General features: G+C 47.0%; 1 protein-coding gene across 3 annotated transcripts in view; it reads right to left on the reverse strand.

Annotated features, from left to right (window-relative positions):
* Positions 1-2,915: 2,915 nt before the first annotated feature.
* DPP9 (dipeptidyl peptidase 9) overlaps positions 2,916-12,934 on the reverse strand; it is a 50,929-nt gene continuing 40,910 nt past the window's right edge. For 2 of the 3 annotated variants that reach the window (XM_072601850.1, XM_072601849.1), the window contains exons 17-21: positions 11,986-12,132; positions 10,652-10,804; positions 9,920-10,062; positions 8,228-8,339; positions 2,916-6,053 (exon numbers count right to left, since the gene is read on the reverse strand). In XM_072601850.1, the coding sequence (XP_072457951.1) occupies positions 5,961-6,053; positions 8,228-8,339; positions 9,920-10,062; positions 10,652-10,804; positions 11,986-12,132 (648 nt within the window). In that variant the 3' untranslated portion in view covers positions 2,916-5,960. Of the gene's footprint in view, positions 6,054-8,227; positions 8,340-9,919; positions 10,063-10,376; positions 10,512-10,651; positions 10,805-11,985; positions 12,133-12,934 lie in introns of those variants that run through there. The other variant, XR_011965572.1, reaches the window with a different exon arrangement.

Below are 12,934 nucleotides of genomic sequence, written 5' to 3' on the forward strand. Positions count from 1 at the left end.
TAAGGAATAGAGAATGGTAGAGATTATGAGAATTAATGACTAAGAGGATAGTGGTCCCCTTGATAGTAGTAGGCAGGTTTAGAAGAGGGGAGGTTTTGGGGGAAAAGATAAAGAATTCTTCTTTGGACATATTGAGTTTGAAATGTCTATGGAACAGCTACTTCAAGATATCCAAAGGTAATTAGTTTGGAGAGACTGGCACTCAGGAGAGAGACTAGGACTGGATATATTGATCTGGGTATCTGCATAAAGATAATAATTGAACTTTGGGAGCTGATGAGATCATGTGAGATAGAGAGGGAAAAGAGAAGAGCTTTAAATGTCCAGGAAAGAGCCTTGGGGTGGGGGGACACCTGTGATTAGCAGGAATGATTTGGGGGAATATCCAGCAAAAGTGACTGAGAATGAATGGTCAGACCTACAGGAGGAGAGCCAGGACAGGTCAGGGTCAAGAAAATGTAGAGAGGAAAATATTCAGTACATGACATAACAGTGCCAAAGGCTACAAAGAGATGGAAAAGAATGAGGTTTGAGAAAAGGCCATTAGATTTGGCAATGAGGAGATCATTAGTGACTATCTAGAGAGTGATTTGTGTTGAATTATGAGGTTCAGAGCTACATTGCAGAGAATTTAGAGTTGAGTGAGGGCAGGGAATTATTATTTTGAAGGGGAGGAGAGATGTAGCATAGAATGGGGATGGTAAGATCAAGTGAGGGTATTTTAAGGATGTGGGAGATTTTTGCAAGTGTTTGTAGGCAGCCAGCAGATAGAAAGGGGCTGAAGATTAGCCAGAGTGGGGCTGATAGTGGGGGGGCAGTCTTCTGAAGATGGGATGAGATCAAGTGTGCATATGCAGGGGTTTGCGTTGGCAAGGAAAAGGGATACCTCTTCATGGTTGAAGAAGAAGGCATTTGATTCCAGATAAGGAAGATGAGAGAAGAGGGAGCTCATAAGAATGGCCTCATTTTTTTTTAGTGAAGTGTAAGAATTCCCCAGCTGAGTGTGTGGTTCCAGGGGCTACCTTGAAGGCTTGAGGAAGCATGAAAAGGTGTAGTATCACTGCAGTGGTGTGTGGGATATTGAACGGGGTTGGGGAAGTGTAAAAGGATTGCCTTGTCACACTGAGTTAACCCGGGTGAGGTTATGGAACATACATTTGTATGGACTCAGAATAATTTCATGATTTTCTACAGCTCCATTCTGTAGCACATGAACAAGACTGTGTTAAGCACTTTACAAATATTATCCCACTTGATCTTCAAAACAGTCCAGGGAGATAGATGCCATGATCATCCTCATTTTATAGTTGAGGAAACAGAGGCAGTCATGGGTTAAGTGACTTGCCCAGAGTCACACAGCTAGTTATATGTCTGAGACTGGATTTGAACTCTGCTCGTCCAGACTCCAGCTCTATCTCCACTGCAACACCCAACTGATTATCCTTTGATGACAGGGATTGGTTTTTGTTTTTGTATCCTCAGTGCAAAGGAAATACTTTATGTGTTTGTTCAATTAAGAGGAGGCAGTAAATGTAGATTAGTTTTTCCAGAGTCTGTGGTCAGGGGAAGAGAGAGATCAGGCTTTATAGAATGAGGTGATAGCAGGGCCTGGGGAAAGGAACATCTGAACCTGTGTGTAGACAAAAGGAAAGGAGTCACTAGACAAGGAGAGACTGGGGATAAGGGAGAGGGGGAGAATTAACCAGGGGCAAGTCCTGGTTGGAGATGGGAATGGGACTAATTCCATTAAATTCCACTAGTAAAATCTCTATGCTGGGAACCCAGGGTACCAAGGCAAAAATAAAAGCGTCCTCCATGCCCTTGAAGAGCTTACATTGTATAGGATCAAGGGTAAAAATGGGGGGAGGGGAAATCTTTGGCAAAAACAAGAAAGGAGATGACAGGAGGGACCTCAGGAGAGAGGAGGATGCTTTCGTGGTTGAGATGGCTTCACTTCCTCAGTCAATGATGGGAAGAAAGTGGAGTTAGGGGGCTTGAGATTTAGAGCAATTGCTATAGGTGGTGAGATAGGGAGTCTCTGAGACGAGGAAGAGGACTGCCATTTTAACAAAACTCTTTCTTCACAGTCATCACACAAAGTGCCCTTAAGATAGGGTAGGAGTCGAAGTATTCTGGCCTATGAGTCATAAAGGGCAGGATTTCTTATCTCTTCTCTCGGTGAAGGCTCTTCCCTTCCCTACCTACACCTTAATGCTCAGATGTTTAGTAGCTCTTAAAGAAAGCCTTTTTTCTGCCTCTCCCCTCTCTTCCTCCTCTCAGCCCACCATCCCTCATACACTTACATCCATGTGAACTTTCTGAATCAGAAATGGAGGCCAGGTCTGACATAGGGGATTCATTTTGCAAAGCCTTTTAAGAATTCTGGTTCTGTCTCTCAGGAGCTGTATGGAGTAAGTGACTTCATTTTGGGCTCCAATTTCATCTGCAAAATAAGAGGGTGGACTTCCAAAACAGGGCAGATGACCTCTCAGGTCTAGCCCTGCCATCCTGTGATGGATGATCTCTTGGTCTATTGTCATTGTTACTTTACCCTTTAATTTACCTTAATTTGCTTAATTTAAATTTAACTTAAATTTAATCTTTTAACTTTTCCTCTGCATCCCTCATCTCCTTGACTTGACCAAACTCTTTTACCTACCAGTCTCCCTGGAATTTTAGCCAGGAAAGGGTCTGGCAGTAAAATGTTCATGAACTGAGGTGAAAGACAAGGAAGGGGACAGCTGGACCTGGCATTCTCTTGAATCTCTTACCACTAAGGGACAGAATTAGAAAATCTTTACTGTTGACGATGGAGGGGACTCAGGGAAGAGTTAGTTCTTTTATTTATTTTTTTTTTTTACAGAAAATGAACCTGAAGGTTGGAGAGTGGAAAAAACTAGCTCAAGGTCACAGGATGAATGCATGAATAAAGCATTTATTAAGTACTTGCTATATGCAAAGCTAAGTTATCAGAGATACAAATAGCAAAGGAAGATAGTCCCTGCCCTCAAGCTTACACTCTAAGGGAGGAAACAACATACAACCTAAGTCAGATGGAAAAGTCCCACGCTCCTTAGGGGGCTGCCCTGAAGCAGAGGTTACTGCCTCTTCTCTTGTGTCATTTCCACTGATAAAAATCAAGCCAGTGTCTGATGTGGAACCACTGAGCAGCACCAAGGACTTTGGTGACAGGAGCTTTTCTTCCCTGGGTCTTGTAGCACCTGAAGGAACATTTAGTTGCTAAGCTGCACTTTGCCGTGATGATCATCACAGGGATGCTGCGCTGGAGGTACTGAGATTCCCAAAGCTGGGTTCAAGGTCCTGGGCCATCTTCTGAGAGATGGGGAGCAGAGCAGGGCATGGTATTGGGAGGACAGCAGTATTGCCACTTTCAGGGTCCTGGATCTATATGCCTATCCATGGCAATGAGGAAGATGGGCCTTTTTTCCAGTTTCTTCCTTCAATGATGGCTGGGGGGCTGGGCTAGAAGAAAGTCTGGTAGGTCAGGGCCATGCCTTTCCAAAGGTTCATGGTCCTGGGCTGTTGTCTCCAGAGGTATAGGGGAAGATGGCAGTCAAGGTGGTGGAGGTGGTTTGACTTGACTGAGTTAGAATCCTGCCTCAAACAGTTACATAGTGAGTTAGTGACAGCGTCCGGATTAGAACTCGGATCTCAGAACATTTGGGGCCCAGCACTCTTCCCTTTTCCCACAATTTATCCTAATCAATGAATCACTTTGAGATGACCTTTGGAAGTTTGATGTCTGGAAGACAACTGCCTCCATCTATTGCTGTTGCAGCTGATGAGGTGAAAATTACAGTCAAACCCAGTTATGGCAGATTACTGTTATGAAATGTCTTCCTAACAGGTTAAACCATCCCCCTTTTGTTCTGTGGTTCATAAGGCAGGTACCTCTGACTGTAGAAGGAAAAGTCTGTGACACAAGGTTCTTCCTGCCTTCTAACGGTGTTGAGTCAGAACACTTGGGTTCAGATCCTGACTGCTAGTTACTGGCAGTGTGATCTAGACAGCCCCTCTCAGGGCCTGTTCCCTCATCAGTAAAATGAGAGGGCTCATTAGTGTGACCTCTGAGGTCTCTTACAGCACTGAGATTCTCTGGCTTCCAGTTCACTCCTATGTGTGGGAAGCACAAGGAACAGGGAATAAGAATTTGCCCTTCTGAAAACTTTCTCAAAGGCACGGTTGGTTTAAAAGTCAGTAGGTCAGTCAGCACTGTACAGAGTACATCCATGGAGGCAGCAAATTCTCCAGATTGCACTCACTTGCCACATCTGAGTAGGCGGCACCCTCTTTAACAAGAAGAATCTGTTCCCTTGCAAAAGTAGCATCCACACTGAATCAGGGGATGGGCCAGTGTCTGTCACTGACTATTCATAGTTCATGGGTTCTCAGGCTGGAGAGAACCTTTGCACCATTTAGTCCAGCCCCCTCATTCTAGACAGGCAGAAGTGGAGACCCAGAGAGTGAATGTTAAGTGACTTTCCCAGGGTCACAGAGGAAATACTCTAATTTAGCTCCAGTTCCTTTGACTACAATTCCAACGTTCCTTCCTCCCAGCTTGGCAAGGGCTCAGGCTGGGGTTATCCTCCCAAACCTGCTCATGTACACCCCACTCCTTCCAATTACATTGAGAGGCCCGACCCACCTGAACCTTAGCTTCAAAGAACACTCCACCAGATGCTAGGCTGCCATTTGTAATATTTTTAATGAGTTGCTACGTCTTACACTCATAATTATAAAAGAATAAGAATCCACAAAAATATTTTCTTTTCATAATACGCACTTAAAATACTCGGGCAAAGTAGATGTGGTTCGTTTACTTTTCTTTAACGCCCCTGGCGGAACTCTTGGCTGGGAAGGAAGGCTGGGAAAGAAAGGGATTACCCTGAGGCGGGATGGTTCTAATTCCCAACCCCGGACGCGTGATTCACGTGAGCTAGGTGAACAGAGATGCATTGCAGAAGAGATGGCGAGGGATAACAGTCACTGACCTGCAGAGAACTGAAGCACAGCAAATATTTCAGTGCATGCCTGAAAGCTCAGGGAACAGTGTAGGGGAAGGGGAAGAGGGGAGAGGCTGATGGAGAAGAACTAAGAGGAAACAGGACAAGAACCATAAATATTCATTTCATCTCATCCAGGAAAAAATCTTGGATGACAGTCCTGCAGCCCCTGGATGGATGACCCATCCAGAGGCCAAGATACCTGCTGGCCCTGTTCTGCCCATTCTGGGGAACAGGAGAAGAGCATGTGCTCTGAGCCATCCCAAGAGCTCCAAGCAGTTGGGCCACCCTCTCAAACAGCCTCAGATGAATCTCTCAGGCTGCCCAATCATATGTGAAAGCTCCAATCATAAAAAAATCAAAGTATGGAGGAGGGAGAGACCACGTGCCTAGGTCCCAGATGTCTATTCCTATGCTGTTATTTCTTTCAGGGACCAGAAGGAGGTGGCCAGTCTGGAAGCCACAGTCTCCTGGCTTAAGGCAGCTTTCCTAATTCGCTCATCTTGGCTCTAGGTGCTCCTCTCCCCGCCATCCCCGCACCCCTTCCCCACCTAACCAGGACAAACTCCAGCTGCTTCAGGGCTCTTTATCCCATTCCCCACAAGACAGCCATAAAACAGGTAGGAGAAAGATGCAGAAAGAGAGCCTTGGTGGAAACTGGCCACTGTCTTTCAGTCCTGGGATCAAAGAAGTGGGAGCCAAATAGAGGGACGTTAAAAAGATAACAAGCATCAGCTGGCAATGGAGAGCAATTCCACAGGGGTGAGTCAAGGGAGGAGGCACCATTCCAAGCATCCTCGGCCCCTTCCCCATCCTCAGGCCAGGCGATGGGGAGCCAGGAGGTGGGCCATTGGCCGTTTGTGCTCTGGATAAGAAGGCTATTAGGGGTCAGAGGTGAGCTGTCAGTGTCCCATGGGTCTGGCCAAGACCATGTGCTCAGAGGTATTCTTGTAGAAAGTGCAGCAGTGTGATTTCGTAGTGCTCTCCTGACTCGGGGCAGCGAATACTGTGTCTCTCGTTGGGGTAGATCTGTGTGGGAGACAGAAGGAGCTCATTACTGGACTTTCTTGTTATCTGTCTCCTGATGCCAATCTGACATAGGGATGGATAGAAAGGGAACTCTTAGCATCAAGACAAAGGACAGAGATCTCTCATATCAGCCTGGCTCCCTACCCCTGTGAAGCACAAAGTCCAGGACATACCATCCTACATTCTTCAGGACATTTCTCCTTCCAGTGACTTCCCCTCTCCAGTCTCCTAGCCCCAATGGCCCAGATTCCTCTAGTTCTTCACCCTCCCCACTAGCAAAATCTGCTTTTGGGTATCACTCGGGGTGGTTCTGGGGGTGAGTAGGGAAGCTGATATGTAAATCCACATGACTGTTTTAAGGAAAAGTTTCCCTAAAAATCAGCCGCAAAGGAGAATGAACTACCTCAGGAGGAAAGGGACTCTTCCAATGCAATCGATCATCAAGCAAAAACTGGATGACCATTTGTTGGGTATCTTGTAAAAGAGAATATTGTTCAGCTATGAGTTGTAGGTGAGTGGCCACTGAGGTCCTTCACAACGTTGAGACTCTGTACCTGATAATGCTTCCTGTGGCCACCTATCTTAAGAAATGAGTCTCAAAAGGTAGAATTTCAGGCTACGGACATACACTTTGTAAGGAGTGAGGGGGAGAAGAGGATTTCTTGGGCAGGGCCTCTTTCTGGCACATCTCAAGTCACACTATGAGCAGCAGTGAGGTGCAGGGGTCAGAGAACTTGGGCTCACTATATACCAGCGGTGTGATCTTGGCCAAGTCCCTTGACCTGTCTAAACTTCTCTTCCCTCACCTGAACTGGAATAAGTGACCAGCTCCCTCGTGCTCCTGTCAGCATCAAATGAAACAATGAGCACAGAAGAGCTCCATAACTAGAAAGCCTAACAGAGATGGGAATGATTAATTCCCCAGCTCTGCCTGGGCACAAGGACTGCCTCCAGGGCATCCTCAGTCATGCTAATGGAAATGCCAGCAGGTGAGTGTAAAGTGACTAGTCATACCCACTCAGTCCAAAGGACACAGGAAGAATATCATGCCTTCATTTACTTAAAAAAAAAAAGCTTATTTTTTTTTAATTTAAAAATTAAATTTTAAAAATTTACTCTATAAACTTAAAGCATTCCATCAATGGGAACTATTGTTATTTTTCACGCTGTGAGTGGGTAGGGGCTCTTCAAGAACAGAGTAAGTGGGTAATGCCAACTACCTGGGCACAACTCTCCTGAGGGAGTGGCTCTATCATAAGGGGACTGGTGGAACCTGGAGGAGGAGAAGAGGTGGAAATGGGGAGGGAAGGTAACCAGGAGAAGAGGAAGGAAGCATAATGGAGGGACAGGCTCTTTCATCTCCACAGAATTCTCTGATGGTGCAGGGGATCCCCTACCACAAAATACCATTAGCAACACCCCATCCCATTTTGTCACCAAAGGCTTGCCCATCCTCAAGTCTCCATTTAGAATGCAAATGCAGCAACTCCATGGCCATTTGCTGTGGGGAAGGAGCACAGCTAGGAGACAAAGGGAATCCTCAACTCAATAAGCGACCCTCAGCAATCCTGACTCAAACCTTCAGTATCTAAGGATTTTTTTTTAGTTGTCCCCTTAACAGTTCCTACAAAACACTGGCTCAACAACTCCCTAGGTCTACAGCCACTACCTCTCCAAGTTTTAGCTTTCTCATAGGTAAAATGGGAGTGTATTCCCTTCTTCTCAAAGATAACAAAATGAAAGCCCTTCAGAAATGGCAGCAATCTGCCCTGATGGAGGCCTCTTGCCCTCTCCTACCTACCCTGCCTGGCCTTGCCCAGTCCCAGGGTTGGAGGATTTAGAGTTGGAAGGTCCTTGAGAAATGACTTCATCTTGACTTGCTGGGGACAGCCCACAGCTGCAGCCCCTCTTCTCTAAGACTCCTGGCAGTGGAAAGAGCTCTGCATGGGGACTGAACACCCAAGTCCTCATCCCAGCTCTGCCCTTGGGCACTGGAGCTCTGTAGGACAGGGTTCTTACCTAAGAAATATGATGCCTGGGACAAGGCCCTTCCATTGGCCCTTCCAACTCTGACACCCTATGAGTGAGTGAGCTGTGGCCCCTACACATGGTCCCCAGCCCTACCCAGGAGCCTCACAGAATGATGGAGGAAATGCTCACCAGCCCACACCCACCTGCAGCTGGTAGGGTTTTCCAGCTCGGATTAGCTGTGAAACGAGGAAGTTTGTGTGGAAAAAGTGCACATTTTCATCCAGGAAACCATGGAGGATCAACAAGCGATTTGGCCTAGAAAAGAAGATATGGATGAGAACCTCTGGACAAGGGGACAGAACAACGTCCTCACCTTGGGGCTAGAACTCAATTACCTCTCCCAGCCAGTACCCAGGGAATTGAAAAGAAGAGCTTTAAGACCAACGTTTATTGAATACTCAATCATAAAGGTATCTTTATTCATCGAACTAAAGAAACTCAAACTTAGTTTAGCTAAAGCTTACTTTAAAAATACACACAATGATGAGACACAAAATACCAAAGTTTTCTTGAGAGGCATCAACTAACACAGCCTGTCCTGGATACATGTTTATGCCCAGAAGCTACAGGTTTCTCTCCCTAGTACCACCAGGAACAGAGCCCTTAACATGCCAGATCTTTGGGGGCACGAGTGTTGATGGTCAAGATGTGTTTACTAAGGAAGTTAAAGCAAAGAGAGGAGGATGAGGAAGAGAAAGCAGCTGCTGATCTAAAGACGTGGGGGCTGAATGACCATCATGTAAGTGACCAAACACAAGGGCTGAGTCAGCAAAGGAGCCCGGAGAGCCCAGGGATCCTATCCCAATTCTGACACTTACTGTGTGACTCAGTGAAGGGCAGATCACCTGGCCTTCCTGTGCCGAGATTCCTCATCTGTAAAACGGAGGGTGAGGCAGCAGAGCATCAAAGAGAGGGCCTGGGCTCTGACCTGCCGCTGCCACAGACCACCTGGGCGGCCTCCAGCCACTCTCCAAGACCCTGCGTTATAGGCAAGCTGCCATCTGTGCCGAGACCGGGAATTTCCATCCCAGGGGTTCATCCAGCTCCCCTCAGAATGGAGGTGCTGCTATTTCTCACAGGGCTGTTATGAGGAAGTCACCAAATAACTCCAAAACAACTTAAAGTTCTAATTATTGACAAACATTTGCTAGGCTTCTGCTTACAATGTATAAGGCCTCATAATGGTCAGAAGTAATCTAGTCTATGGCCTCATTTTACAGATGAGGAAATTGAGGCCCAGAGAATGGGGGGAGAGGAGGGAAGGCAAAGGGGAGGAAATGCCACATGAGGGGTCAAGACATTGGGAACTCTGGGATGGTGAAATGACTTAGACCTGGAGGACTGGGATAGTGAGAATGAGGAAAGGTTTCACAGAAAAATAGGTATTTTGAACTGGGTTGTAACAGCACACCTTGACAGGTATGCTTAGGTGGAAGGAAACAGGGACAGCAGGGGTGACCATTCTAGCCAATGAGACCAGCATGATTAAAAGCCCAGAGTCATTTTGGAAGGACAGCAACCCGAGCAGGGTGGCTGAAGCAGGGTCTGTGCAGACCTGGGGCTCTCTTTACCCAGAGTTTGTGAACTTGCTTTTAAAGCATTCTGACAAGTGCATTGCTATGTGACTGATACCTTTTGTAATGCTATGAATTTTATTTTCTGCATTTAAAAACACGATTCTGAGAAGGCCACAGGCTTCATTGGATGGCCAGAGGGTCCATGACCCCCCAAAGGTTAAGGAAACTTCACTCAGAGGCGCAGGGGAGGAAAGGCAGGGCAAGTCATGGTGGTGTCCAATTGTCGAGAATTCTAGAGATGTGTTCTAGACCACTTACTCATTAGGCAGTTTCTCCACATGCAATGCCACAGAGCCTGCCTCATAACCCTGCTGGTTGTTCTCTGGGACATCCATGTACCGCTCTGTATATCCAGTATCATAGGCCATCCACACTGTGACAGGGGCACCCGCAATGGCAACCTGGCAAACAAGAGATGGGCAAGGACACAAGAAGCTAAGGTCATCTAAATTCAACACACCAAACAATCTGTTGGCCCTCACTCTAAACTCAAGAGACCAGTTTTCACAAAGCTTGACTACTGGGTCCTTTGTGCACATCAGTGGGCTGGTGGGGAGAAAGATGGGGGCCCTCAGATAGATGGCTTTTGAGGCCCTCCCAGCAGCCAGATCCCCACTCTTTATTTTTTTGTTTGCTGTGTTCTCATTCCCCAACCCCAGCCACCTCCACAGGCCTAATGACCCCTCACCCAACTCCTCTCCACACCATTCCCCACCTCTGCCCATCTGAGGCCGGAGTCCCGGGTTCAGCCTTAAACACAAAGTTGCTGATGGGTTTTGTGAAGCCGGATGCGGTTCGTGGATCAGCAGTGGAGGGCAATGAGGAAAGAGGGCTCTTCCCCATAATACTGCTGCAGGGAGAAACAGCCAAGTAGCACGACCACCTCGCTGGCACAGGAGCTGCCCACGTTCCGTCCCCAGCACACTGAGTTCACGCACAGCAACACAGAAGGGCAGGGCAGGGCCCGGAACCAGTCTAGAGGGCACTCACCTTGAACACATGAGGCTTGTGAATCAGCCCCATAAGGGACAGGAAGCCCCCGTAAGACCAGCCGTGGATGGCAACTCGACTCAGGTCGATGAATCCGTACTTCTCAGCCACGAAATGTAAACCTTCCACCTGGTCCTCTATTTCTACCTGGCCCTGGGGAACAGAGAAAGAAGAGTCAGAAGACCTGATTCAGCCAGCCAGCCAAAGCCAATGGGCATGGACACGGACCCTTGGAACAAGCTTGACGGACTGCCAAATCCTGCTGCCAGGCCCATACAATTCAGGTCCAACTCTTCTCCAGAAGCCTTCCTTCACAATTCAGTGCACTTAGAAATGATGCTGGATTCAGACTAATGGACTCTTTGTTCAAGTCCTGACTCTGTGGTTTAATAACCATGTGGCCTTCTGCTTAACAATGCCTGAGTTCTAGAACAGGTAGACTGAACACTTGCACGACTGAACTCCCAGGACAGTTTTCAGGTTCAAAGAGGAGAGTGCATAGCATGCTCTGTAAACCAAGAAGTGCTACCCAGCCAAGAGGACATGAGAGAGCATCTAGTTCAACATCCCTATTTGACAGAGGAGGAGACTGAGACCAAGAGGGCAGAGCGTATGTGCCCAGGACCACGCGGTAGCTGCCAGGTGATAAAGTCAAGATTCTAATGTAGGTCTTCTAACTCCCAACCCCAACCCTATGAATGTTAACAGTTTTCATCTTTTCCTTTCTTCCTGACCACCTCAAGCTCTTAATGGTCACATTAGTCTTCTGGGTCCCTGATTATATTCAGTCTTAGACTGCTAATGCTTTTATATCTTAATTGTCTCTCTTCAACTAGAACGTGAGCTCAGGGCAGGGACTGTCCTTTCACATCTCCCAACAGTGTCTGGCACAGTACAGCTGCTCATTAAAAGCTTATTGATTAAGTGATAGGTTTTGCTGTTCCACATTCTACTAGAAGCCTTTCCCAGGCTCCCGTAATATTAGTGCCTTCCCTCTGAGATTACCTTGACATTAACATCTAGATACATTCATACAACTATAGAGAGTTTGTACATCTGTCTGTTTGCATACTGTCTTCACCATTAGAATGGGAACTCCGCAAAGACAGATTCTATTTTTGCCTTTCTTTGCATCCGCAGCATTTAGCACCGTGCCTGACACACGGTAAGCACTTACGAAATACTTGTTGATTTTTTAAATTAAGAAATGCCATAAGGGGTCCAGCAGTCCTGTAGTCAGCTTCTGACAGTGGGACAGTATCCTCCCAAGAGTGTCCCCAAGGAAACCCATCATGGGCCTATCACTCAGGAACCGACTTTGAAAAAGTGTTTACCATTTGATTTTTAAGGGCCCCTTCAAATTGGAGTCCTCGCTGACAAGAGCCTCGGCCGTCGATCACCACTACAGCGTAGCCAAGAGATGCTAATGTGTTGAGCCTCAAATATTTAATGCCTTTGAAAGAGTTGTTAACTAGTTGTACCTGTAGTGGGACAGAGAAGGAACACAATTAAACAGACTATCATGACATGTTTTGGGATGCTGGCTGAAGGGAACCTTGGGAAGTCACAAAAACCAATGGAGATCCCTTTCCTCTCCTAAGGGAGGCCTGGTACAACCTAAACCAAGATGTTCACTTCCCTGACTGTGACCCATCTCCCATTACTCTCCAACGTGGATCCTCCATTCCATCAAGGATCACTCCATGTCCCACAAACACAGGCTGAGCACTCCTGCCACCTCTGAGCCTCAATCTAAGCCACTGCTCTCTGACCCCAACCCATTCCCCAATCTCAGAATGTCCCTTCTCCTTCTCTCCTTGGGTGTCCTCTAGTCTCTGAATTCCTCATTCAGTTCAGAGAGACCAAGTGTTCTGGCCAAGACCGCACAACTACTAAATGGTATCCAGGCCTCCTGACTCAAAACCCCCTGTGCTCCCTCCTGTCATGCTACCCCCCACCAAAGCTTGAGTAGATGCAGCTCCACATCCCCTGTGAAGTGCTTCTGTACCCAATGCAGCCTTTAGCTATTACTCTACCCTTATGACTTTTATCATAAGCTTTCATTTGTTCATTATCTCTTTGTCTGTGTTCTTCCTGGTCAGGGGGCATACCTGACACACCCAGATACGGCTGGCAGGTGCTACAGCCACACAAAAGTCAGTGAGCCAAGATGTTATCCAAGGTGCTTCTAACACTGATTCCAGTGCCCATGCCTTGCGCTCTATCAGTTACTGTGACCAAGAAAACAAATGTCCCCCGACCAAAGCTTTACTTTGTTCTGAT

This window comes from Notamacropus eugenii, chromosome 4, assembly GCF_028372415.1.
Source record: "Notamacropus eugenii isolate mMacEug1 chromosome 4, mMacEug1.pri_v2, whole genome shotgun sequence".
NCBI classification, from domain to species: domain Eukaryota; kingdom Metazoa; phylum Chordata; class Mammalia; order Diprotodontia; family Macropodidae; genus Notamacropus; species Notamacropus eugenii.